At 46.4% G+C, this 26101-nt stretch overlaps 1 protein-coding gene and 1 long non-coding RNA gene across 4 annotated transcripts in view; one reads left to right on the top strand and one right to left on the bottom strand.

Moving 5' to 3' along the window:
• Positions 1–26101, bottom strand: part of EPHB1 (EPH receptor B1) — a 474027-nt gene that overhangs the window by 65137 nt on the left and 382789 nt on the right. For all 3 annotated transcript variants that reach the window (XM_035704776.2, XM_035704777.2, XM_025448798.3), the window contains 4 exons: positions 20489–20651; positions 16755–16863; positions 15826–15890; positions 3404–3526 (listed from right to left, as the gene is read on the bottom strand). In XM_035704776.2, the coding sequence (XP_035560669.1) occupies positions 3404–3526; positions 15826–15890; positions 16755–16863; positions 20489–20651 (460 nt within the window). The remainder of the gene's footprint in view (positions 1–3403; positions 3527–15825; positions 15891–16754; positions 16864–20488; positions 20652–26101) is intronic.
• Positions 7507–24875, top strand: LOC112660979 (uncharacterized). Its single transcript, XR_004808465.2, has 4 exons — positions 7507–7647; positions 8326–9302; positions 10708–10829; positions 24291–24875. It is a non-coding gene; the product is annotated as an uncharacterized LOC112660979 (long non-coding RNA).

Genomic DNA, 26101 nt, shown 5'->3' with positions numbered 1-26101 from the left:
TCCTCAGGGGCCCCTAAGGTCTTTTTTCCCTGGATTCTCTCCTGCCCTCAAGCCTCTTCCCCCATCTCCAGGACTATCTGTCCCCTGGGTCCCTTGTCTTAGCTGTCAATGGCCCACCACCCTCTTGTGGAATGGCACTGTGTGTTTGTTAAATGATAACTCCTATAGGGCTGGGGTTGTTAGGCATCATGCATTTCCCAGCATCCACCACAGTCTCAGGGACAAAATCAATGTTTCATGAATGCGGATCTTCTTGAACTCTAAACTCAATCCCTTTTGCAATGATCACAACCCACTCCTTGTGTTCCACACTCAGCAGGCATAGGCAGGTTCCTCTGCATCCTCTTGAAATAATCTTGCACAGCCTGGAAGTTTAGGATGTACTAGAAAGTGTTCTACTACCAGCTCTACAGAAAGCAAAGAAACAAAGAAACAAATACCTTCCATCTGTAATATTTGCCAATTCCCATTGTGTAAATACTCCTAACTGGGGCTGGGGTCGCCCTACCAACACGTATCACCAAACACCAGACGAGAAAGAACTGTACACCATGGGCCCTTGTGAGGCAGTGCCAGCTGGCTCCAGCATCCTGCTGTTAGAAGGTCATATTCATTTCTCTCCTTAAATCATGTAATTTTCCTCTTCTGTCATTGTCTCATTCCCTAATGAGTTTCACAAAAGCTTGTTCTTTTTCCTAGTTTTCATCCTTTAAAGCTCAGGCCAAAGGTTATCTTCTCTGTGGAAGCCTTCCTGATGTCCACACCCATTTCCAGAACAAGGAACCCAACATAGCTCTGTGTTGGCCCAACATTGTGTACACGCCCGTGTCATGGATGGGGTGAAACAGTGAACACACTACCGGTCTATTTCCCAGTAAGATTGCCAGACCTCTGGGGAGGGGAGAGGATTGCTGTTTTGTCATCTCCAGAACCCCACATCCAGCATGTAGGAAGTATTCAATAAGGGCTTGTGGGGGGGGGGGGTGTGGGGAGGAAGGTTACACAAGCAGGGGAAGGACAAATGGCTCTGAGTCTTCTTTTCCTTTGTCATTACCATCTGCAACCCAGTGTTTGCCCCCTGCTCCCAATTGGCCAGGAGGCTAAGAGCAGTATTGCCAATAACACTGTATAAATATTAACTTACAAAATTCTTTTCTTTTTAACTTGACCTTCACACCAGCTCTCTTTTAGCACAAAGTGAAGCCAGTCTCAGTGAGGTGGGGTGTGGGAGAAGCAGGAGTGGAGAGAGAGAGGAGAGAGAAAGAACTGGAGAGTGGGGATTGATTCCAGCTAGGAGTGTCTTCTGTTAAAAACTGCATCGCGTTACACATAGTGAATTAATATCCACAGGGATTAGCCCCAGAATTTCTGAATCATAAGGAGATGAGTGTCTGGTAGAGGGTGGTCAGCAGCGACCAGGCACAATCTTTACCCTGTGCTACTGGCCATCTTATAAACTGCTAAATGTATCGATCGCTCCCTACTACTGGGTGAGCCATGGACAGGACTGACCTTCTCTGAGCAAGATGCACAAACACAGCGGCAGCAACAAAGCTACACAAAAATGGAAAGTGAAGGATGGAGCAGGGCCATCGAATGTCCCTTTATAGGCATCTAGCAGTTGGTGAGCTCACCCCAAATTGTCACTCCCCGGCAGGGTCATAAAGTGAGAAGGCTCTTTACTCTTCTCCTGACAAAGGCGGGAGGGGGCTGATGTGCACTCTCTGGGGTGAAATGCAGTCCAGAACACATCGCTCTAAGCACATGACATAAATAACAACATTAAAATCACTAGCTCCATTACCACATGACATAACAACAATTAATAATGTGGGGAAACAGGGTGCAGGACTGGAAGCATGCCTCCCCAACACTCTTTCAAGTTCACTGGAGAAATCTGAGCCCCTACGAGTAATCCAATTTATCTGGTATCCAGCCTTCCAAGGCATGATCCTTAAATATGTCAGCATCTAAGGAGGAAGAGAAAATTATCTGCACAGAAGTGAAAGTCGTGGTTCAGTAACATATTTAATGAAAGTCAATGGGAAATATGTATAGATTCATGTGGATCAGATTATGGCCACCCGGCTGGAACTCCTCTGGGGGTGGGGAGAGGGGAGAGGTGTGTCCTGACAGGGACAGTTCTAGCAGCCACCACAGAGATGTTATGAGTGCGGAACTCTTTAAGAGAGAAACCAGAGCATGAAAATGGTGGCCCTAATGGGGCAAGCTTTCAAATGTGACTTCCAATTTCACAGATGGCTTTTTGACCCCTTAGTGCATTAAGAGACGCAGTGAATGGAAGGATAGTGGCTTTCCCCCTAAAGATAATATACGACGTGGCTGTCTATAAGACTTTGACTAAGCATATTTTATCGTGTTAAAACGTTACAGGAAGAGGCAACTCCATGGATCTCCAAATATTGATATGAATAAAGCACTTCTGAACGCAGGAACTAAAACGAAGACGACATCATATGAATGAGGAAAGCTTGAACAATGGTTGATAAGAATTGAAGGAGGAGAAAGACAAAGAATGTCATAGAAGACAATAAAAGTAGGAAAGAGGACACAAACCAAACACAATTTTAAGAAGATTCAAAACAGGTAGCAGAGGAGACATAAAGAGACTACTTATGAAGTGATGATATTTTGGGATATCTTACTCATTAACATTAATAAGGCTGGGTCCATTGCCAAATTGACTCAACTACTGATCCATTAAGGAAAGATGAAAATTCTAGGTCAGTCTTTAGGTAGGATCTCCTGAGAGCATGTCAGGTAGTTAGCTCTCTGCTGGGCTGGGTTTCTATTCCAATGCAGTAAGATGGATGAAAGCACACATGTTTCTCAGAAGTGAAATCTGTCTTGGGTCACTGTCCATATCATAGTTCTTTTATAGGAAATACATTATGGGTTGGTTTTCTTCTGGAAACAGTGGTCCTTCTTCAATTGATTGTGATCTGTCTCTAAATACGTGTATGTAGGAAAAGGAGAACTGAAAGTTTGGGAAGAAATCTTGATCCAGAGCCATGGAGATATTATCAGTGAGTGAGACACTAAGTTTTCTAAAAATCTGTTTCTTTCAAAGTCTTCTCAGTTATGTACCGTGTATCTCTCTTTCTACCCACATTTGGTAGTCCATTTCCAGAGCTATGCCTGAATCTTGCAAAACTACCGCTGACTTCTCTGCAACACCAGTCAAGCTTGGTCACCATGATCAAGGTCCCCAAAAGATCCTAGACATACATTGTAGATGATTCAGACTCATCTTCTGGGGAGAAAGATGTTAAAAGCTCTTTTCCCAATGGGATGGCTTTTTATGCTGAAAGAGAGCACCTAGAATGGTGGGAAGAAGTTTGGACACCAAGAGAACAGAAACGAGGGGAGGGGAGAGCCATACCTGCTCCGATGACCTCTTCGATTTTCACAAAAGATACATCAATCTCCTTGGCAAACTCCCGGACAGCTTCGTTGGGGTCCTCATAAGTGAAGGGGTCAATGTAGATCTTCATCCCTGGGGAGCCTTATTAGAGGAGATAAGCAGGGTTAACATCCCAATGAGGACATGGTGCGGTAAGTCCTGGCTGCTGTCCCCAGCAGTAAGGGTATGGCCGGGCGGGTCCCCCCTGCACACCAGACTGCCTCTCTGTGCCTTGTTGGGTCTTCCTAGCTCCCTTCCCTCTGGGCCACACTAGCTTGGCTCTCTGTCCTCTACTTCTCCTCCATATTTTCTTCTCCCTTTGAGCTCTTGATGAAATGTGGAGCAGATTACTTATAAGTGACAGATCGGGACCAGTTCCCACACTGAGCGCTCACAGAAGGCAAAGAAACTGATTGATGCCAACCAAATGCATTAGCAGAAAAGCGGTGGTAAAATGGTAGGGTAGATATCAATATTTATCAACTTGACAACTTTTCTGAGTGGAGGCCACTGTTAAGGTTATAACTGACGGCTGTGGCCAAGGCTGCAAGAGGGATGAGGATGGATTAAAAAGAAGAAGAAGAAGAAGAAGAAGAAGAAGAAGAAGAAGAAGAAGAAGAAGAAGAAGAAGAAGGAGAAATTGCTATTAGAAAAATCTCAAGTTAGAAGTGTCAAGACAGAATTACCAGAAGAGAAAACATGAAGGGAAAAGCTTAGAAAATACTCATGGAGAAAAGAGCAAAGTCTAGAGAAAAAAAATGAGGTGGAATGAAAGAAAAATGGTAATGAACACCCATGCCTTCAGACACACTGAAGTATGAAAAACGAATGAAATGGTGAATGAGAAATACAAAAAGGAATATAGACTTTGTCACTGATATTTACAGTGGCAAGATAAATAGGTGTGCATGGGGACAAAACAAGAGAATTGTCACTGCAGAAAAAATATATTCAAAAAGGTGGAGGAGAGAGGACACAAAAAAGGAAATGGAGCCCAAGAAGCAAATGGATTCACTGACGATGTAATTTTCAAAGTGTCTGATGTGTCATTAGGCAAAGTATAGACACTGTTTCCTCGGTGGTGGTGTGGTGGGCAGGAGAGGACTTTGCAAAGGAAACACACGGTGTAGCATGGCATCCTTGTGAAGAGGAGGCATTCGCCCTGCCTGCTGCTCCTGTCTGGTCGGTGAAAGAGTCAGGTCAGCAGGACAGGCAGGTCTGGAGAGGCCCATGTGCCAAGCACCCATGACTGGGACCCAAGTCTGAGGCAGTCTTCAGGTTCCCCGAACACCACCCCCGCTCACCCCCACTGCGCCTCATCTTGCTGACTCCCAGCCCTGTCTATAACCAGGGTCTAGTTCTGACAGTTTTCATCCCCCCAAACTCTGAGGACCGACCCTACAGCTCCCCCCCCCCCCCCCCCGCCAAATTCATGTTGCTTTGGTCATAATTCAGGCAAGGATTAAAAGTACTAGAATACAATCCAGCGGGAGAAGGAAGATACAGAAAGAAGTGAAGGGGATTTTTTTTAAGTCAGAGAGAGAGCCAGGTCCCATGCCCCGAAGAACTACTCTTTCTGAAAGATAGTTCATTCTCAGTCAAGAAAACCCACTCTTAACATGCTAGCCTGCTTGCTTGAGGATGGTCAACAGCATGCTGGAATGCTCCTTGGAAACTTGGGGATGACAACACTGACTTTGGAATCAGCTGACTGAGATTTGGACCAAGCAAACAGAGAGATCCTCACTTTATGAAGAATGTTCTAATCCCTGTGGAATGTGGCAGGGAGGGAAGAGAGAGGAAGAGACAGAGAGAGAGAGAGAGAGACAGAGGTGTTTCACTTTGCTAACAGTGGATTAAAAGGATAGTAGGGATGGAGGTCATCTCTTTTTTACTTGGTATGAAGAACAAGTGAAGAGCAAGAACGGTTGAAACCAGACTGAAGTGTCTAACGAAACCACGTCAGCAGCTCCAGGCAGCCATACTTTGGGCTCCACCAAAAGCGACCCTTGGGACAAGGTGATGAGAGCCAAGTGGCTTATCTGAAAGATGGCCCCGAGCAGTACCCGCAGGTGAGTGGGGAAGTGAGACTGGGCAAAAAAGTCTGCCTAGAAAAAGTGTGATCTCAAGCCACTTCCCACTGTGAGTAGCCGAAGCAGGCTTAAGTCCCCCGGGGAAAGCTCTGGGAGTTGGTGTGTGTGACCACATGCTTCAGAGCTGGCCTGCCCTGGGTGGAGGGAGCTCCAGTCTTACCACCCAAGTTCCCATCAGCCTCTGGTGGGGCAGCTGCACAGGTGAGCAGGGAGCCTCCGTGGCCAGAGAGAGCTTTGAGGCGAAGAAACACGGATGTGGCAGGTGGAAGTTGGCCAGCGTGAGCTGAAGGGGTGAGGGCAAGAGGTGAGGCAACAATAGAGCCCCTCAAAATGCCAAGCAGACAGCAGGTTAGTGTCAGCAACCTGTAACGTTCCCCGAATTCTGTACCATGCAGAGAGGGGAGGAGGCTGAGACCCAGATGCTGGGGCCAATAGGCGAGGACAGAACCCCAAAGCCTCTTACTAGCCTGGCATAACACAGCAAAGCCGCATCCATCTCTTAGAACAGGCTTCTCCTCTGCCAGTGGGGAAGCTAGCACCTCCCTCCCACGGCGACTATGATATTACAGAACATATTGCAAGTGACATACCCAGCACAGCGCCTGATGTTTTCGGGGAGGGCTCACAAGCTGACGTACTCATGATGATTATCAGTAAATGGTTCTAGGAAGTGTTTGGGGAGGTAGGATGAGGAAGCAAAGTGGGGTGGCCAGTGGGGGAATGTAAGCCACTAAGAGTTATATTAGTTACTTTAAAAATAACCACCTTGTTATTTTAGATCAAGGGCTTTTAAACGATGTATGCTAAGCTGTCCTACAGGAACTCTTCCACAAAGACTAATTAAACAATCTAGAATGTGCAGTAATGAATGGTTTGCAAGTACAGACACATATAAGGATGAATGAGAAAGCATTCTGAGTTAATGAGCTTTACGGATAGTAGCCCCCCTCAGTTCTGGGAAGGACCTACTCCCAGAGGGGAACGGTCGGCTCATCTCCTGATGCTGCTGGTGTTCTTTCAAGTCAAGAATAGGCGACCAAGTGCACCGAGGTGGGAGAAAGTTCACACTTCAATGATGAGTGTGGTTTACTTACACGGACAGGTTTGCTACCTTGTTGACTTGTAGAATTAAGGAATGGGGGTGGAGGGGGCACGTGTGCAATGTCACGGCTGTTCTGAGGCCAGGGTTCTGACTGTCAGTGAAGCCCTTCACAAAGCAGCAAGAGGGGGCCATACGGAAGAGCCTAGGAGGGCTGATGCAATGTGCTTCTGAAGTTCTGCATCTGTGCAACAGTAGGAATCATGACTTGTTTTCCCTGAAATTGAAGATACCTTTGTCACATGGAGGAAGGGAAACTGGAATCGAAAGTCTACCAAACGGCTTAGAATCAGTGCTTTTCTCCTGATGAGGAAGGTCCCGGCCTAACTCCTCCGGCTGGGGGCAGGGATCCGGGGCTCAAAATCAGGAAAGTGATTTGGCAAGAAGGGCGCCCCTGCATCTACCTCATCCCGGAATAACACAGCTCTCCACAACTCCCTCCTGCATTACCGCTCGGCTTTCTCAAGCCCCCGAAGATGATGAGAAAGAAAAAATGCCTTCAGCTAGGCGGAACAGGTCATTTGTCTTTTGGCTCATTTTGTGTTTCTGCATAAATCCTGCATCAGCCTGTTCCTGCTCCCACTTGCCAGTGAGCAGTTTTTAATTATCAGGAAAATGGTATTTAGTGCAATGAATCACCAGACAGTGAACAAGGAATTCAAGTCAGCTGCCGAGTCAGGCACAGCCAAACATTTGGAGACGGGGCTCAGAAATTGTTCTCAGATTATGAGTGTTGGGGAAATATTATCAGTGGTAGTAATAATAATATCAGATGCAATATAGCTCATAATATAAGGCATTTTAGAATGCTCTGTAGGGTGTTTCACATTATTATTATTGTTAATATTACATATTTATAATAGTTAACAGTTACCAATTGTTTTCTTATTTTTAACATAGGTTCCATACCTTTGGCACAAAAGTAGTATGTACGGATCTAAACATCTGATTGCTAGTGTCTTGAGAGAGAAAAAAATCTTCAATTTTATAATCTTCTAATCCATTCATTTCTATAAACAACTCATTTGCAGGTATGTTTGTTCATTGACCCCAAAACCCACTTATGCTATGGCTGGGGAGGGGGTGCAGCCTGGACTGCCTCAAGCTCTAAAAGACCACAGTCCCAGGAAATTAGCCAAATCTTACTCATGAACCAAAGCTTTAGGCAGAGAAGTCTGGGGAGAAATGACTTAGCCACTATTCAGAGCTTTCTTGAGTGGCACAGAGCACTCCTGCAAGCAGAAGAAACTCCTGGCCATTGTTAGAGACCCTACACCAGTAGATTGGGGGCTCTCAAAAGCAAAGTGCCTGGGACAAATTCTGGGGATGCTGGCAGATGTGTAGAGAGTATCTGAAAAGTCAGTTAGCCCCGCTTGCAAGTGCCAGGATCTCAAGGCTGAGCAGAAGCAGGCTGGGCAAGTGCCAGTTCGAATTAGGGGGTGACCTATGAGGATTAATAGCTGAAGAAGACTGAGTGCTCCTCTTCAACCCTCTCACACATGCAGAAAGTATGCTTTTCTGTGAGAAAAATCAGTGCTACGGACATCTTGGGTGTCCATGGAGAGCATGACAGCCTGGGAGGCTTCAGGGGTGCCAGGAAGAGCCTGATATCCTCCTGCTGGCTGAGGATTCCTAGAATGGCACAGTATGGCTCCGGAGAGGTAGTGATTTAGGTTGTTCCCCGTCACTGATATCTTGTGTCCCAGCAGGTCTGACGGAGACACATGGAAGAGGGAAGTGTGCTTCCTTGTGTCCCATTCCGGATCCAAGGCAGACTTTGTCATCTTTGTGACTCACCTAAATTTGGTCCAGATATCTAACCACAAGCAGGAAGCAATTCAGGGATCTACACATAAGATCCAATCCCTGGGAGGAACTTCATCCCCGACTCTGCCTCAGTACATAGATCACCCCTCATCTGTCTCAATGTTGACAGGACACTGTTCTAGTGACTACAGCAGCTATAGGAAAAGAAAAGCCCATGAGGTTCTTCAGATGACGAAGACCTGAAATACTTGGGGAATAGGGCTGGAGAGTCTAGAATCGAGAGCCCACACCCGGAAATGAGCTATCAATGCTGCAGAAACCAGAGAAGGCAGAGGGCTATGGGTGTCAGTGTTCTAGGTCAGAATCATAGAAGGACAGATCCCATAGTCATGCACTGAAGAGGGAGAAGCCTGGAGTATCTAAGGCAAAGCTCAGAGAGAAGCCCACTCTTGTATGAACGAGGAGAGTGTGACCAGCCTCAAGGCAGTGGGAAGGCAGGACCAAGGTGGAAGAGCACTGATGTTCTAGTACGGGAGGGCCTTGATGACTAAACCAAAGGCACTAAGACTGATGCCATCAGACACACAGTGCTGGCAACTGTTGCATCAACAAATGAGAGATCCATCAGCCCCGAGAGCTAGGTGTTCCTTTTATTGGCAGGCTGCAGCCTTCACATGTATGTCGTGGGGAAGGGGCTGGAGGCTGACAAAACAGCTATGAGGTTGCCGTAGTAATTAAGGTGCAAGATGCAGGGTTTTCAACCAGAGCGCTGCAATGAGAACAACAGAAGAAGCAAGAGCAATTTCAAAGGGAGAACTGATAGCACTTGGTGAGCATTTAAAGACAAGGAATTGAAGAAAGACGAGAAGAATCCAAATCAATGCCTAGACTTTTGGAATAGAGTGGTACAATTTACCAGGTAATGGACTTTGGGAAAGAAAACACATTGTCTGGGGATCCCTGGGTGGCTCAGCAGTTTAGCACCTGCCTTTGGCCCAGGGCATGATCCTGGAGTCCCGGGACCGAGTCCTGCGTCGGGCTCCCTGCATGGAGGCTGCTTCTCCCTCTGCCTGTGGCTCTGCCTCTCTCTCTCTGTCTCTCTCTCTCTCTATCTATCATGAATAAATAAATAAAATCTTAAAAAAAAAAAAAAGAAACCACACTGTCAGGGAATTTTGCACATGTGCTTTTACACCTTGAATACACAGGTGAGATATGCAAGTGCCTAGAAGTCAGTTGTAAAACTCAGAACAGAAACAGAGCTGGACATCTAAATCTCCAGTTGTGGATTTAGGAGGCATATCAGTGGTGGTTGAAGTTGTTGACCTGATAGGCAGTTTCCTGGAGTTAACCTACCAGGAAAGTTTGATGGAAACTAGAAACTATAGTCTGCTCCACCTGATTCTGAAGGCCAACATCGGGGCGATGGGCAGTTGTTTCTTTCAGGACGGAGCAGAGGTCATGGGTGCCCAGCAAGGGTTTGAGGAAGAATCCAAGAGGGACACCCCCAGGAAGGCAGTGATTCAGTGGAAAAGCAGAGGATCCAAGCAGGATCTCCCTCCCTCCTTGTATTTGGCAGTTTCACCACATTTTAAAGTTTCTTTTTAAAACCACAGTGATTGCCTCATATGTGTCTCCAAGAGATGGAAAGTAGACCACAGGTTACTTGCTACTGAGGAAGGTACTTTAGGAAAAAGAGATTAACACCTCCTGCTTCTGGCATCAATGACTAGCACAGGCAGCTCTTTCCAGGCAAGGCCCACTGGTTCTGGGCCATCAAAGTGTCGTTGGGAACCCAAAGGCAACAGCCATAGAGTTGCTCATTAAATTTACTCGCCATTTAATAAGCACCCACTGAAAACTCCGCCCCCTTCTGTACCTGGGAGCCTTTTCTCCTTTCCTTATAAGCCCTCATGTATTCATGACCAGTTACTAATGTTCCTGTTACTTCCAGAAGAGGCAATGGGTCCACCCGACCTTCACCCTGGTGCCCAAGGTGATTTCCAGTGGGTTGGCTGCTGGTCCTTTACAGCTCTGAAGTGCATCTAGCACCCAGAGTCAGGAAAGCTGGGTGTGGAATCTTAGAGCGAGATGTGTTTCTGGGTCTAATCTAGTCCAATCTCCCACCTGGAGCAGCAGCCCGCTCCACAACATCCTTTACTGGCTGCTCTCTAGCCTGAGCTTGAATGCTTCCAAGAACAGAGAGCTTACTTCCCCACAAAGCAGCCTGGCTCTGTGGTGGACAGCTCCAGTTTGGGTGGGTGGAGGGGGGCAGGGGAGTTCTGAACTGAATCCAATGTCTGTCTACTCTGCTCTTTGACTAGATGGTTCCATTTAACCTCATGAAGCATGGCAGCACCATCTCCTTTCCTTTGCCATAAAAGCATCATGCTTGATCCCTGCCTGTGTTTCCCCAGCGCCGTACGGGTATTTCCAAGACTCTAAGGTAAGAGACCAAGAGTTGGCACTTTCCACAGGCAGGCTGTTTGTCAATAATGCTCTTCTTGAAATGGGGTCCTCAGAACCAAGGACATCACTGGAGGTGTGTTTTTACTAGCACAGAGGACAGCGTGTCTGTGTATCATCTCTTCTGATTCAGGAACCGGAGTCAGACAGATGTGAGTTTAAATCCTTGTTTTGCAAATCATTGATTCCAAGATTCTGGACAGGTTATCTATCCCCTCTGAGGCTGTTTTTTTTTTTTTTTTTCACATGCAAAATCTACCTCATGGGACAGTTATGAGAATTAAATGAGTGAATAGAGGTAAAGTGTTTAACACAGTAAGTACTCAAAACTGGACATTATTTTTACTCTTGTTTTGCATCAGTAACAGTGCTTGGCTTTTCACTCTGCTATATATCACTTATATTAAGCATGCGGTAAACTAAATACCTACACATTTTCACACAAACGAATAGCAAGTCAGGTCTCCTCCTTTCTGTGTTGCTTTATTTTAGTTTTAACCTAAACACTAGATTCTAGATTTATCCCTCTAACATTTCATGTTGCAGATTTCAAATTAGCATTCAAAGCTGTTGGATAGTTCTGAATTTTGATTGTTTTATATGGTGTTAGTTATGCTCTCCAACTGTTACCTACAAACTTGATAAGCATCCCTAGGCTTGCTTGCACCTGACTCATGAATTTAAAAAAACAATCAAATGAACAAGAGATTGAATCGGACATGGACTAGAATAAAGCTAGTGACTTCCTTCTTGGCTGACAGAGTCACTAACCTACTTTCGTTGGGTATGAAGACAAGCTCTGTACTTACTTTACACCACTTTCCCTAAGAGATCATCAAATATTTTTGCCAAAATAAAAATTCACTACATCTTCAATTCCTCTTGAAATTACTAAAGATATAACCCTAGTAAATGAGATGAGGTCTTCATTCTTTTTTCTTAAGAAGCCACTGTGGTTCCCAATGATCACTGAATTCAGTTGTAAATGCCCAGTACCCACATGCTTTGGTCTCTACAAGCATTTGGCCCGGATCAAGCTCACACTCCTGTTCTGTAATCTCAGTGCTCTGTCCTCTTGCCCTAGGTGGAAATTAGAGCTTTAGCCGGTCCCTGGGCACGTGCCCTATTTGTTTTTGCTTTTCTCTAGGCTTAAGAATAAATGTGTCATTGTATCTGCAGTTGCCTGCAACAGGGAGGTGGTTGTGATAGGTTTGCTTTCTGAAAGCCTTTGACCTCTTACCAAGCTCTTTTCTTCCTCTCTCCCCACCCCTCCCCACTTCACCCAACTCAGAAATCAGTGAGGCATCAGGTGTGTAGTTACATAAGCCCCATAAATGCCCAGTAGCATTTCCCAAATGCAGAATTGACTAGAACTTTTCTAAGATAGATTCCCAAGCCTACCCTGGCCTACCTGGATCATCCTGTCCAGGCAATTTTTAGTCAGCCAGCGAGCACCTTCTGAGATCTGGCTCACAGAAATCATGAGAACACACCATCTGTCTGCCTCTCCTTGGACACGGGAAAACCATGGTCCCACCCACCTTGAACATGAACCACAGGCTTCCAGGCTCTTCATCCAAGCATCTAGCATCACATCCAGCAGATCCTCTTCCCAACTTGCCTTTCCTCTAATCTCTCTCACTCAAATTCAGCCTCCCCTTTCTGTGCTTATTCACATGCTCCAAGCTCAGCGGAGGGGGCATAACTCAGTGCCCCAGCAAGCACACTGTTCTTAAACTGAACATCTTTTCCATGTCTGGATGGGCTAGAGAAGGTATTCCATCTGGAAAGATTTCTGTTATTTCTCCTTTAGCTTTTGTATCAGCTTGAAAGGACGGTCTGGGAGTGCAGGGACCACCGGGCCTCTCTATGGTACCCTAGTGCCTGCCCACGGGGAAGAGAGGTGGGGCTGCTGTGGGCTTCCCATCACTTCCCAGGCAGGAAGTCCTCAGACTGCAGTTGCTGGCCACGTGTATGTAGACACACTCAGATTAGACATAACTGACCTTTCCACCTTCTAAAGTGGGAAACAGGGTTGGAGAACTGATAAACCACCAACCAGGACCGCAGGGATTAGTCTTTACCCTATCCTCACCAGCTCCTGATCACCTGGCACCTTGAGTCTCTGCAATATGGTAAGAGAGAGAATGGACTCTGTAGCCAGACTTAGATAGTGTGCCATCTACCTCTGCCACCTAGGAGCCCTATGACTCCTGCCCTATTAATGCCTGCCTCTTAAGTGGTTGTCAGGGTTGGATGAGTCTAAGTGAGCTAACAGAAGAAAGTTCCCAATTCATGGCACAGAGTAGGCTTTCTATAACTAAATATTCCTACTCCTTCCCCGTCTTGGGCCAGACACGTCCTCCATCAGAGCCAGCAGTTTTCTCTTCTGTTACAAGTGTGCTGAGCCTTCCCCCAGCTCTAAAAGCCTCTCAACTGTGATTCTCCAACAGTAAGAGCTTTGGTCAGAGTGATGGATGTGCTTGGGAGAAAAAGCACTAATGCAGTTCAGTGCATGAGACCAGGAGTTTAGGGAACTGGGTTGCAAAGAGGAGCCAGAACTGTTATGGACAGGGGTAAGGGCACTTATAAAAGGGGAGCTGAATTAAAAAGAAGACAGCCTTCTAAAGCAGCCAAGGGAGTGAACTCTGTGTGGCACAGTGTCCAGTCTGAGGGGTAGGGATGCGACTGTGCAGCTTATCATGGATGGCACCATGGACTCAGCTGTCCACACTGGCTGCAGCAGGACACCATCACTGCAGACTGGGGATTGGTTTCTCTGTGCACCCTAACAACCATGGACACCTCCTTCTGTTGGCCTTAGGGATAGCAGAGTTCCCCAGAAGGGGCTCGGGTGTTGTGGAAGCATATCTCTGTGTACGTGGGTGCCACGTGGTGGGCCAGCAGAGCGGCACCCCTCCAGAGCAGGAGGATGGCCAGATCTCAGGGTGATGTGGTCCAAAGGACACCAAGCTGCACCTGGACTGGATTCTTGATGCCTGCTGTACCCTGCCCAAGAAGTGACAAGGCTTAGCTTGCCTGCCATTTGACAAGGGGAGCTCCTTCTTAGGGCACCCCATTCTCACCCTAGGGCATCTCTAGTCTCCAAAATGGCATTTCTCCTCTTGAACACAATTTTGCATCCTCTGCATTCCAGCTGACATGGCCATCTCAAATGTTTCGTCAAAAGAGGTCACCCAGATGCCACATCTGAAATGGACTTCACCATGGGTCTTCATATGGCCAGGTGTCAGCCCGAAGTAGGGGGTGGGTAGGGGCAATGTCCGAGTCCTGAGGCAGAGGCAGGGAAGCAGGCAGATGGAGAAAACCCTTCAGGTAATTCAGATGCTTGGTGGAGGGGGAATCTTCACTTGAGAATCAGAGAAAAATCAAAGTCTTTATTTTTTAGTTGGGGAAGTTAAGGCACTGCCTGGAAGGGCAAATGCAGAGGTTAAAATAAGTTAAACACATCTGTAGATTTTGCAGAAAGGCACAGAGTCAGGACACAGGAAAAGAGAAGGAACACAGTAAGGTTTCCCCTGTGAAACCAGCTACAACTGGTTAAAATGAAGGCCCAGGGGGGCCTGGACAGGCAAAGCAAGAAAAGTAAATGGGACTCAGTGTTGCAGGAACTCTGCCTGTAGCCCTAGAAGGGGTCCATTCTCTCAATCCCCCAGCCTGTTTGTGCTGCTGATTGGAGCCTGCCCCAGACCCCTGGTAGGGCGTGTCAGGGCATCTGAGCCCACACTGAGCCCCCACCTCCCTCCCAGTAATAACTGCCTGTAACAGCAGCCAGCCACCAGGGGCTCCATCCTCTACAAAGCCTTGGCAGTTTCTTGGTCTTGGGTTGAAAGCCCCCAGAGAGCAAAGCCATTTCTACAGAGTGACCTTGGTACAGTCCCAGCCAGCGCTGGCCATGCTACAACACTAGCTACCTGGGGTGGAGCTGCTGGGTGAAGGTCCTGGCCTCACTTTCCTGCCTTGGGGAACCTTGGAGAAGGGAGGATTTGGGTCCGAGAGAAATTTTGCCTTTGAGCCCATTTTCACTCCAGGAACTACCCACTGAAGGCATGCTGAGGGTTTGTGTGTGTCCAGGAGGTCTGTTTTTCATGCTTACTGCTGAGTGAACAGGAAGAAAGGGGCTGGCATTGCACCGGGGGATTTAGGTGAGAAGAGGTTTACAGAAGAAGCCTGTGACAGAGCATAGCGCAAGGTGCTGGCACAGATTTCTGAGGGCATCAGAGGAATTCAAAAGGAGTTACTTAGAAAGAGAACATGTCCCAAGGATCTAAGCTTTCTGGAAGTGAGAGGTGGCCTAACTGACCTAGGGGGACTTTTTACAGATCCTGCCATGTAATGACACAGATAGAAGAATAATTCTGACATAGGACTTTACATTGTACGTTGGTGAGGAGAAATTTTAGCCACAAAAGTATTACATAAGGTTTTTTAAAAAGAGATGGGTAGGATAATGAGTGAGAAAAACTTTTCAAGGTACTGCTTAAAAGAAAACACTTGGGAGATATCCCAACACTCTGGCCTCTTGGGCTCTGCTATCTTTTTAATTCCTACATTCATGTTCTCTGGCTTATCTGTGAATTTGGTTAACACATTCCCCAGCCGCTCAATTGGATAAGATAAGGCAAAAGATGTTAATAGAGAACCTTCCATCTTTTCCCACTGAGTCTGATTTCAGGATTCATTGACTTGCTAAACCCAATCTTTTCCCTGCATTCTGTGTCCTATATGGGCTTATCAATGTGGAAGATAATCTACTCGCCAGGCGCCCAACGAGTGCCCACAATGGGCAGACTTCAGAGGGGCAGGCAGCCCGTGGCCCATGGGAACCTGCAGAGAGAAGCCACTGCTGGGGCACCGGGGGCTGGAAGGGGTTCTGTCGTCAGGACCAGCCAGCCTGGCTCTAAGGAGCACTCCAAGTACTCACCTACTCCGCCAGGTGTGTGCTTTCTACTCACCTCGGCCGGTGCTGTAATGCTGGAGCTTATCGCTGTACACGGCCTCTTTGCTGTACGCTCGTTTCCTGCAGATGCAAGCAAGAGGAGCTCTTTCAGCTGGGGTGCAAGCTCACTGCTCTGCTCCAGGGAGCTCCACCCAGCTCCCCTGTCCTGATGGGGACCCACTCAGGCATCTCCTGGGGCTGGGAACTGGGCAGCTCTCACGTTAACATTTAGCTCCTGGCCTGCTTCCTGGCTTGACCACCACTGTAGGCAGCCGGGTCTGCTTTCAAGTCAAGGTCTTTCAGAGGCCAGGCAGGGCCGTGTATCCCCATCAGGGTTGCGGGCAGAGCGCTAAGGACACCTGTCAGCATGCTGACTGCACCATGGAACAGCTCTGGAGAAGCGAGCTACACTGCTTTCTGCAGCAGAATCTGGGCTAACCCCCAAAGGCAGTAGCAACAGTATTAAAAATTCACAAGGCCTCAGGGCCTGCCCTTCTGCAGAACTTGGAGTTCCTGTCTTTCTCCGAGGCTCCCCTCCTACCTGCCTGCCTTGTGTCCTCTGCCGAGGGCCTTGGCCCCCTAACCAGAGGATGGGCTGTGGTATAGGCTATGATGAACCAGTGGATCAAATGCAATTTGAGAACTGTCACTCTGATAGTGAGGGAGAATAAAATGAGATTGAAAGATGGATGCTGTTTACTCATAGCCTTGCCCAACTCTTACGGGGGATTTTATCTTAGGCACAGAGAAAACACATAATCTGGCAAATTCTAGGCTGCCCGTGGATTGAGACAGAGGGGATGACCGTGAGCTTGGCAGCACGTCTGTGAATAGTTAGGCCCCATCTACTGTGTGTGGCCTGGGAGGGGCCTGTAAGCAGATAGGAGCTTCTTGGACCTGGGGCAGTGGGAGAGGAAGTGCTGGGAGCGGAAGCGGAAGGCCTACCTGCTACAGACGATGGAGATGGCCACCAATGACACTACAAACACCACCCCGGCTGCCGCCGAGCCAGCAATCAGGGGCAGCTGCTCCCGCAGCTCGGACTTGTAGTCATCTAGGTGAGAAAGAGCCATTAGAGTCCTTCCTGTGTGCCCTTTGCATACTGCTGGGACTCAATGCATGACACCAAAGACACTATAAATAAATATATATGTATATGTGGAGTATGGCTTCTATGCTACAGAGCCAGAAGCCCAACTAAAACAAAGAGGGAGCTTCAAATCACAAATAAAAAAAACAACTAAAGCCAAATGACAGCAACAATAAAAATGAAACAGCAGCGACAGAGAAAAGCTCAGAATTAAATGCTGATGACATCTGTCCCCACGGCAGAGGTGACTCCATATTACAGCCCTCATTTGGAAGGTCTTTCAAAGGACTGTCAGTCATGCTAAGGATGATCTAAGAGGGAAGACTGAAAACCACTGTGGAAGTATCTCCTGAAACACAAAGGTATTGAAGCCCAGCAGAGTGCACAGATTTCACCAGGCAGATATTTACAGAGTCTCTGCGGCTGGGCAGTCCTGTGCCAGGTGCTGCGGGGGATGAAGAAACAGTGGGGAAATGGCCCACTCAAGAACAGGATTGAGGCCTCTGTCAAGGTTAAGACCATGGTGTGTGACTCAGGAGGACGGGAAGCCCCTGAGTCACAGAGGACACCAGAGCTCGCCCAAAGTCTGGTTTTTGTGTGTGTGTGTGAGCCCTGTGCTCTTGGACAAAGAACAAAGTCTTTAGTCCATCTGACTCTCAGACTCTTTTCTGCTAAAAAAAAAAAAAAAAAAAAAAGGCAATAACAAAGTAATCAAATTATTGTGGGGCACATTTCATAATGTCTGTACTGTCAGGGGGACCCCAAATACTGACACTCTTCCTTAATCCATAGAAACAACTTGGCCCGGCTGGCACAATAATAATTATGGTTATTCTTTCACCTGGTGTTCAGGACTGAGGCATATAGAGGTCAAGCTTTATATGTTCTATAACAATAAGGGTTGCCAAATACAGTAAATAAAAATACAGCTGACCAGTTAAGTTTGACTCTTAGATAAACAATGAATAATCTTTTAGTATAAGTATGCCCCCAAACATTGCACGGGAGATACTTGGACTAAAATGTTGTTGGCTTTATCTGAAATTCAAATTTATTTGGCTGTCCTCTATTTGGCCACCCTAAAGGCAATAAATAGCTCTTGAAGTGAAGTTTCCCATGTCCTGCATCAGAATCACCCGAGCCCAATGATTAAACAGGACTATTTCCAGGCCCCTCCTCAGATCTACTGAGTCAGAACCTCTGAGCAAAGAACTTCTGCGTGTTTACCAAGTACTCCAGGTGATTCTCATGCTCCTCAAAGTTTAAGAACCACTCTTCAACTCTGTGGGTGGAGAAAGTGACTTCCAAAGACAAGGATGTTATTCTCGAAGCCAACCACTCCACAGACATCGATTTAAAGATGGAAGGTTTCCCTCAGCTGAGAGCTTTCTGTAACACGTATGTTAACAAAAAAAAAAAAAAAAAAAAAAAAGAATTTGGCAAAAAAAAAAAAAAAAATTCAAGGAACCACAGCAAAGAGTCCATAAAAACATCTTTATAACTTAAAAACTTCATAAAGCAATGTGACCTCCAGTCTTTAAAATTGATTTCTAGAGAGTGAGAAGCTTCAAGAACCAACACCCTTATCTTCAGAAGTGTCTTCTTCCGCTCACAGAGTAGAAGGATGATTCTCAAACTCCGGGGAGCGTAAGAATCACCTGGACTGTTTGATAAATATATAGATACCATACTTTATGGATGGGTTAAAACAACAGCAGCTAAGACCAATGTAGGCACACTATAGCTAACAGCAGCTCAGGACCAGGGTGGCTCTGTGCTATGTGGTGGTCACCTGCCCAAGGCGTGGTCTTTGACTCTGGGTGGAATCCCACAGGTCCTCCTTGCTCCACTGACCCTTTCACTAGTCAACCTTCAGATTCACCTTTGTGCTGAAGACAAGGCCCAAAGCCTCAGTGAGTATAATTATTACCCATGTGTGAACCTCAGTCATTAAAATAAATACTCCTGAATTTGGCCACTTACCAAAACTCTCTTACATCTAGTCCCTCTTGGGTTTATAAAACTTAACTGCCAAATGTAAAAGGAATAGTCTTCTTGGGGGAAATTTGTTACTTCTTGATTTGTCTAGCAGAATTGCCAAGAGACCAGTGCTCAGAGCATTCTGAGTTTTGGGTTTTTAATCCTGTGTACTTCCTGATGCCTAAGTGCCCATAAATCCAGATAGTAAGTGAGGTGCAAAGAGGGGACAGGAGACAGCTGCGTTCTTTTCATACCAGCAGCATTATTAATCTGAATAAACTGGCTTGCCTTTCCATCCCATCTCAGCATCCTCAAAATAATTGTGAAGATTCACCTAAAAAAATTCAAAATAGGTTGCAAACTCCAATCCTACAGGGGTCAGACAGCTCGCATGCAAGCATCTGGGTACAAATCACTGAGAAGGGGCAGGCATCCCACAGGGGCAGCCACCTATTAGCTCAGGGGAAGAGCCCTCACACCAGAATGCCCACCAGCATTGGCTTCTTTGCAATTTTTCACAAGAAAATGCACATTATGGTTTTCACATGAGATCATCTAATTTTTAAAATATTTTGGGTGATTTTTTAAATTGTTAAAAAATTATTATGTGAGTCAGCATAAAACCCTGAGTCCTATCACGTGCCTCGTCAGAGAGTATGGGCCTAAAATAAAATGTTCTGTAAAAGCTGACTGTTTTGCACATAATGCAAGTAATAAGTGAAAAATTAAAGGCTTTCAGTTGAGGAGGTTGAAAATAGACTGGTGTTTGGAAAACTATCAGGCAAGAGCTCACAAATGAATAAATAAAAGAGGTAGATAGTCAACCCATAAACAAAAGCATGCACCACGGTAAGTGGGTGGCTAAGGGAAAAGAGTGAGTGAACACACAGGCAGGTACCCCATGCTCAATGCTCAGGCTGCAGGGAAATCAGATTTTCATCACCATTCATAAAGGTAGTTCTCGGAGGACTGACTGGGAGAGATCGTTATAATAGGGAACTAACAAAGCCCAAAGGTGGAAGTATTTGGGGTGACAGGCTTACTGACTTTGGGGATGGCTTGGAAGGTAGCCTCTGTTACCTCTGATGACACATGAACAGGACCTACTAGAGTCACATGTGAAGCTGCTTCAAATAAGCTGAGATACTGGGTACAAGGGACTGCTGCACCTCAAATTTTGCTCCTGTGTTTCCTTCCTGGAGACCTTGGCTCGTGCCGTTAGGCTGTGAGCTCAGCTCCCTGTCCCCCAGTAGAGAGGGGGTGAAGTGGGAGTGAAGGGAAAATAGTGGAGGCACCCAGGTCCTGATCCAGAGGCAAGAGGGCACATGACTCCCGAGGTATGTGTGGGTCTCACTGCAGTGACCTCCCTGCATGTGGTGCAGAGACCCTTTGAAGGCAAATCCATGAGATGTTAGGAGAGAAACGGGCCAGACTTCAGACGGATGCCCTGCCTTATGAATCACACAAGTGCACACAGCCCCACCTGAGGTAAGGGAATGGCACTGGAATCCAGGGAAGGTTGGCATTTGGGTTGCGAGGGTAGCTTCTCGGGGCTTCTTTCCCTCCCCCAAGTGCTGGCCTAGTACCAGTTCACTGGCCCGCCTCTTACCATCCGTCAGTGTCTGGAAGCACATCTTGCCACTGAACTTGCCATAGCCGGCCACAGTGCGGGCACGCACTTGGACCACGTACACCATGCCTGGCCGTAGGCCATCGATCCGCGCTGTATTGGTCTGGCTCCTGGCCATGGAGGAGTTGAACTCATTGTGCTCCTGAAAAAGAGCAAGAACAGTGTGCAGCCTGCTCCTGAGTGCTGCATCCCTACCTGCTCCTCCCTGGAGCACCGGGGCCCCACCAGTTAGAAGCCGTCATCAGCCCCAGACCCTCCCTCTGAATGGGGGATGGTCTGGCCTGGGCCAAGGGAATGAAAGGAATCAGCTCTGTGTCATGAGGTGGCGGTGTTCTAAAAAGAAGGCTCTGAGCAAATGGCTGGGCTCTCAGGGAGGCTCACTGTCATTCCTAGCTCCTTCCCCACCACAGGGTTCATTGCTAGAATAACAGAGCACGTGCAGCTTTGCAAAATCCTGTCAGGTCTCTGAGGTCAGTGGAAGCAAACTGGACATTTGTCCTTTGTCTTGCTCCTCCTGAGGCCTCCTCTTTTCTCTCCTCACTCCTCATCACGGCTGTTCTAGATCACCCCTTAAGCTTCCTCAAGTCCGAGTCCTTAGCTGAGTGACCTAGTGTCCACTCTGCTGCAGAGCCAGAGGCCATTCTGCACTACTTGGCTTACCTGCTCTGCCTTCGCTTTGGCCTGTCTAGGTTGTCACCTCCAGTTCCCTCTCCACCAGCATTTGGGGGTATATCCCTGATCCCTGGAGAGCAAGCCCTGTCCCTTCTCACCTATTCAAGGGGTCAGTTCCCTACCCCTGTCACTTTTGTCCAGACCCTTCCACCCTGTCTCCCACAGTCCCTATTATTGACACATGACTGTCCTCTGGCATGCACAGATTTTGCTCATGTTTCTCATCCTTCTGACTCCTCTACCCTTGGTGGGTGCCCTTCAAGGGTGCTTTCTCTTTGCTGCTGATTGTTTTGCTGAAAACTTTGGGTTGTGCCTAGACTTTTGTAGACTCCCATTTTTTTTCTGCTACTCCCCCCCCACACTAAATCATCTAAACTTATTTTCTTAAAAAAAAAAAGAAAAAGAAAAACTATTACCAGATAAAAACAAAACTCCTAAATCTATGTTTATAGGCCCTGCAGAAAGAAGCAATTCTAATTTCACATCCCCCAAATAGCCTCTTCACTGTTCCTCTAGGAACCATACCCCCAGCCCCAGGGCCTTTGCTTAGTCTGCTTTCTCAGTCTAAAATTCTTCTCTCCAGTATTCCTCTGCACCCTGCAGATTCCCTATGCCCACACTTCTAAGGCCTCCTCTTCCAGGAAGGCTTCCCATGGATTCTCTTCATTGCTCTCCGTCATTACACACCAGCCGGGGCTCTGGTCATTTGCATGCGCACATCTGAGAGATTATGGGTTATCTCCAAGTGTGCAGGGACAAAAGTTTTGAGTCTGGGCCTGTCCCTGTCCGGAACACGAATCTTGGAGCAAAATGGGGATGTTGGTGAAAATGGAGAGCTTGGGTCACTGAGAGGGAAGCCCCTAAGTCCAATGTGCAGATCTGAGGTTCTGTGATGAGTTCTAGGCACAATGGTTTGAGAAGTATGGTGACACATGAGGGGAAAACTGCTGGCAAGACGTGTAAACCACATCCTCAGACAAGCGACAAAAGTTTGGGGAGTTGAGCCAGGACAAAAGAATACAGTGGAATGATTTTTTTTTTAAATGCCATTGTTTTAAAACATGTAAATGTCTCAAAGGTGACCTGATGTGTATTTACTCAATCATGTGGCCAGGCAGCCACATTTATGACACACTATCGCATGCTGGGTGCTACACAGGGGCTGCAGGGACTGAGACATGGCCCCTCTCCTTGGGGACACAAAATCTTGTGGGACTGACCAGCAAATGAACAGACGCTGACAGCAGTGTTGACAGAGTGACTTGTCAGAAGACAGCTTAAGGGGCCATGGGGGAGCAGAGGGTTCCCCTAACTCAGGCTGATAAGGAGATTGGGAGGGTGACATGAGTTGAGTCATGACAGGTGAAAGAAACTGGCCACGTAGAAAAAGGTGAAGAGTGAGAACTGACTAGAACATGTGAAAGCAAGGCCTAAAGAGATTCAGAAGCCTGCAAGCAATTGAGCCTATCTGGAGTGTGGCAACACATGGGGTGGTGACAAATGCTTCGGAAGCAGTTTAAAGGACCACAGGCTGGAGGCCAGTTTGAATAGACAGTTGAAGGTTACATGCCCGTCCTCATGGAGGGGCTATCCACCGGCTTCCAGGAATGACTGCTGGGGAAGGACTGCCCATGCATCATTTGATATATTTAAAAAGAAGGAGGATTCCCCCCAACCCCTACCCCCAATCAGAAATCCAGCAGAAAGACAGTTGGCCACTACAGAAGCAATATCATCCAGAACTTTGGTCATTACTATCTTGACACACTGGAGATCTGAGACTGAAACTATAAAAATCACCTCATCACCTTGCAAATTAGGATAAAATCCTATTGCTACAAAATCTGGATAGCAAGTAGCTGTCTGGATTCTCTGGTTTTATCAGAATCTGTGGAATTAGGCACTGCTTGAAAGAAGTAAAACATTGACCCGGCAGTTCTTTTACTGAAAACTGCCTTTTGGTATTTGGATTGTGAGGACAAAAACATTAACCCATAATCACTTTATAGCCCACATATTCTTTAAGAAGTTCAGTGATTAAAATGAGTATTAGTCGTTCTTCCCTTCAAAACCATTAATCAACTTCAGACAAATGAGTGAGAGTGAAGAGCACGGTTTCTTGCTTTTCTTTCTTTTTCTTTCTTTCTTCTTTTTTCTTTCTTTCTTTCTTTCTTTCTTTCTTTCTTTCTTTCTTTCTTTCTTTCTTTCTTTCTTCCTTCCTTCCTTCCTTCCTTCCTTCCTTCCTTCCTTCCTTCCTTCCTTCCTTCTTTCTTTTTTCTCATGATTGATTTTATAAGCATGTGAGAGGTACGAGACTGTAGCTGTTGAGGGCAGAGACCATAGCTCCCATCCCCAACATGTAGCACAGGGCTGGCACCAAACCGCCTGGGTGCTCCACGATTCGGTGCTAAATGAATGAATAAACACCACACTTCAGACCAGTTATTTGAACCAATCGATCGAGCACAAGATATTGCCAAGGCCTGAAAGAGTTTCTAGGAGAAAATGATCCTAAAATTTGAAGGGTAGAAATTCCCAAGGCCTAAACCAGCCCATTCTGGCCCAGACAGTTATTATGAAGAGCTAGTAAACGTCTAAACGCTTAATCATTACGACAGCTGAGAGCAGATGTAGATGCTCCTCCCATGGTTTGCCTACAAGCGCTGACACCAGGAGTGAAAAGTGCTACAAGACAGTAAACAAGAGAGAATGATGAATGGAAGCATATTAAAATGGGAAGGAGATGAACATAGAGAGGCTTTGGGAGTGTCATCAGCTCGATGGCATCTGAGCTCTTTATTAATGAGCTGTTGGAGGAGGCGAAAGCCTCATTGATTCTATTCGTAAGACCTGAAATGGAAAGGTGTTCTAAGCACAAACTGAGAGAGTGATGTGAGGTAGGGGATCCAGGGAGAGTTTTCAGGGGTTAGAAAACCATGGTCCATGGCCAGTTACCGGTTTTTGTAAATAAAGTTTTATTGGAACCCAGTCACGCCCACCTTCTGATATATTGTGTATGGCTGTTTTTCTTCTATAAAGGCAAGTTGAGTAGTCGGGACAGAGACTATATGGCCACAAACTTAAATATTTCCTGTCTGGTCTTTTACAGAAAAACTCTGCTGACTCCTGGCTTAGAAGAAGTGGCACACAATGGAGGAATAGTGCTTTTGATTCTTTGGATTGAATCCAGGATATCTTCCAGGCTGAGTTCTACTGTGTTTGCATCTTCTAAAGACAGGATTCGCTGGCCTTGTGGAGCAGGCAGGCGGATCATTCCGCTTATAAGCATTTGGATTTAAAAATGAAGATGCACTCTCTTATTTCAGAGGCCCCATTAATTTTGAGATGCTCAGCATGGGCATGATTGTAATCCAGTTGCACACTGAGCTCAGAAGATTGCGCCACTGAAATATAGTAAAAATGTCCGTACTTCTGGTCCTTTGTGGTCATGGGTAAGTCATTTGACCTTTCTGTGACTTAGTGCCATCATCTATAAATTGGTTATACCAGGCTTTCAAGTATCTTTCATTTCTTTTAAGGATCAGAGCTAATGTATCTGTGAATATCTGCCACATAATAGATACTCAATATATGATGAATTATTATCATTGTGGTTATTTCAAAATACCCTCATAGGGTAATGTCTTTTTCTTTATTTGTATTAGGAATGGTCCAGGCAATGTAACAGATCTTACAGTCAAGCACTTTATAAGTGAAGTGTAGAGCTGCATAGTAACATACTGAACGGTAACCAGTGCTTGGGCAAAGAATCTTCTGTGTTCCCAAGGAAAGCATTCTATCCTCTGGAGTGAGGACAATAATATGCTTCACTGAGGTGTGGAAGCTGCCTCGGGCATTGAGCTGCTGTGCATGTGTGTCTGTTAATAATTAGTATAAATTACTGAGGAGTAGGGACGTGGTCTGAAATGGGGGAATAAGCTTCCTTCATAGCATCAGAAGTTAAAGTTAATTACAGTGTTTCAAAGGAGGAGGTCTTCATGTAAAGGGAAAAGTAGCAGAGGAGCTGGGGTGTGGACTGGGGAGCAAGGAGTCCAGGGACATAGGCAGGAGTCTGTTCCAAAGCCCACCGCCTATGCTGGGGTGGATGCCCTCTGCCCGGCAGATGAAGTAGAAAGCAGGTGGCTCCCATATACTTAGCCCCTCTCCAGCCCTGTCACTTGCTGTAGGTAAAGAACCCAGGCTGTAGACTCACTTCCTAGCTGCGTGGTTGTGGGCAAGTTTTGTTTTGTTTTGAACTTCGTACATTGGTTCCTTGCCCCACAGCTATGATATGAATATTGACCAGGCTGGGTAGTGAGGAGAAAAATAGAAAATATTTTTAAAGCTCCTGGCACCCAGTAGGGGCATATGAGGGAAAAATTACTATTATTTTCCTGAGATGAGCTTCTAAGGCTCAAGTTCAAGTGTATGGGGGAAGTGGCTCCATTGGAATCTTATTGGTGATTCCGATATTGCATCATATGCTGGCCACAGGTGATACTCTACTGAACTCTCAGGTCAACTTGGATGATGAAATGAGACTGTGTGGACAATCGTTTGACACATATGGTCCAAAATGTGGTAGAAAGCCAACATTTACAGTACTAGCTGATAAAAAATATCCCACAAACAAGGACCCCAAATTCAAAGCTTACTGGATATAATGGTTGCTTATAAATCCAGATGGTTTAAATAACCCCCAATTCGTTGAATTATCTGAATCTACAAAGCCCAATGTTCTCTAGATAGAGTAGAATGCTCCCTAATCCTCACCTTGCTTCTAGGTTTGGCTATAAGGGCCAAAGAGTATACCTCCTTACAGGCTGGATTGCTGATCCATCTGGCCCTCCACTTTCAGGGGGGTAAACTGTTCGCATTTTATAAGTGTGAAAACTGACCTAGAGTGGCTAAGTAATTTGA

The sequence above is a fragment of the Canis lupus genome, chromosome 23, assembly GCF_003254725.2.
Source record: "Canis lupus dingo isolate Sandy chromosome 23, ASM325472v2, whole genome shotgun sequence".
NCBI classification, from domain to species: domain Eukaryota; kingdom Metazoa; phylum Chordata; class Mammalia; order Carnivora; family Canidae; genus Canis; species Canis lupus.
The sequence above is the reverse complement of the archived record's forward strand: the minus strand, read 5'-3'. Positions and strand labels throughout refer to the sequence as shown.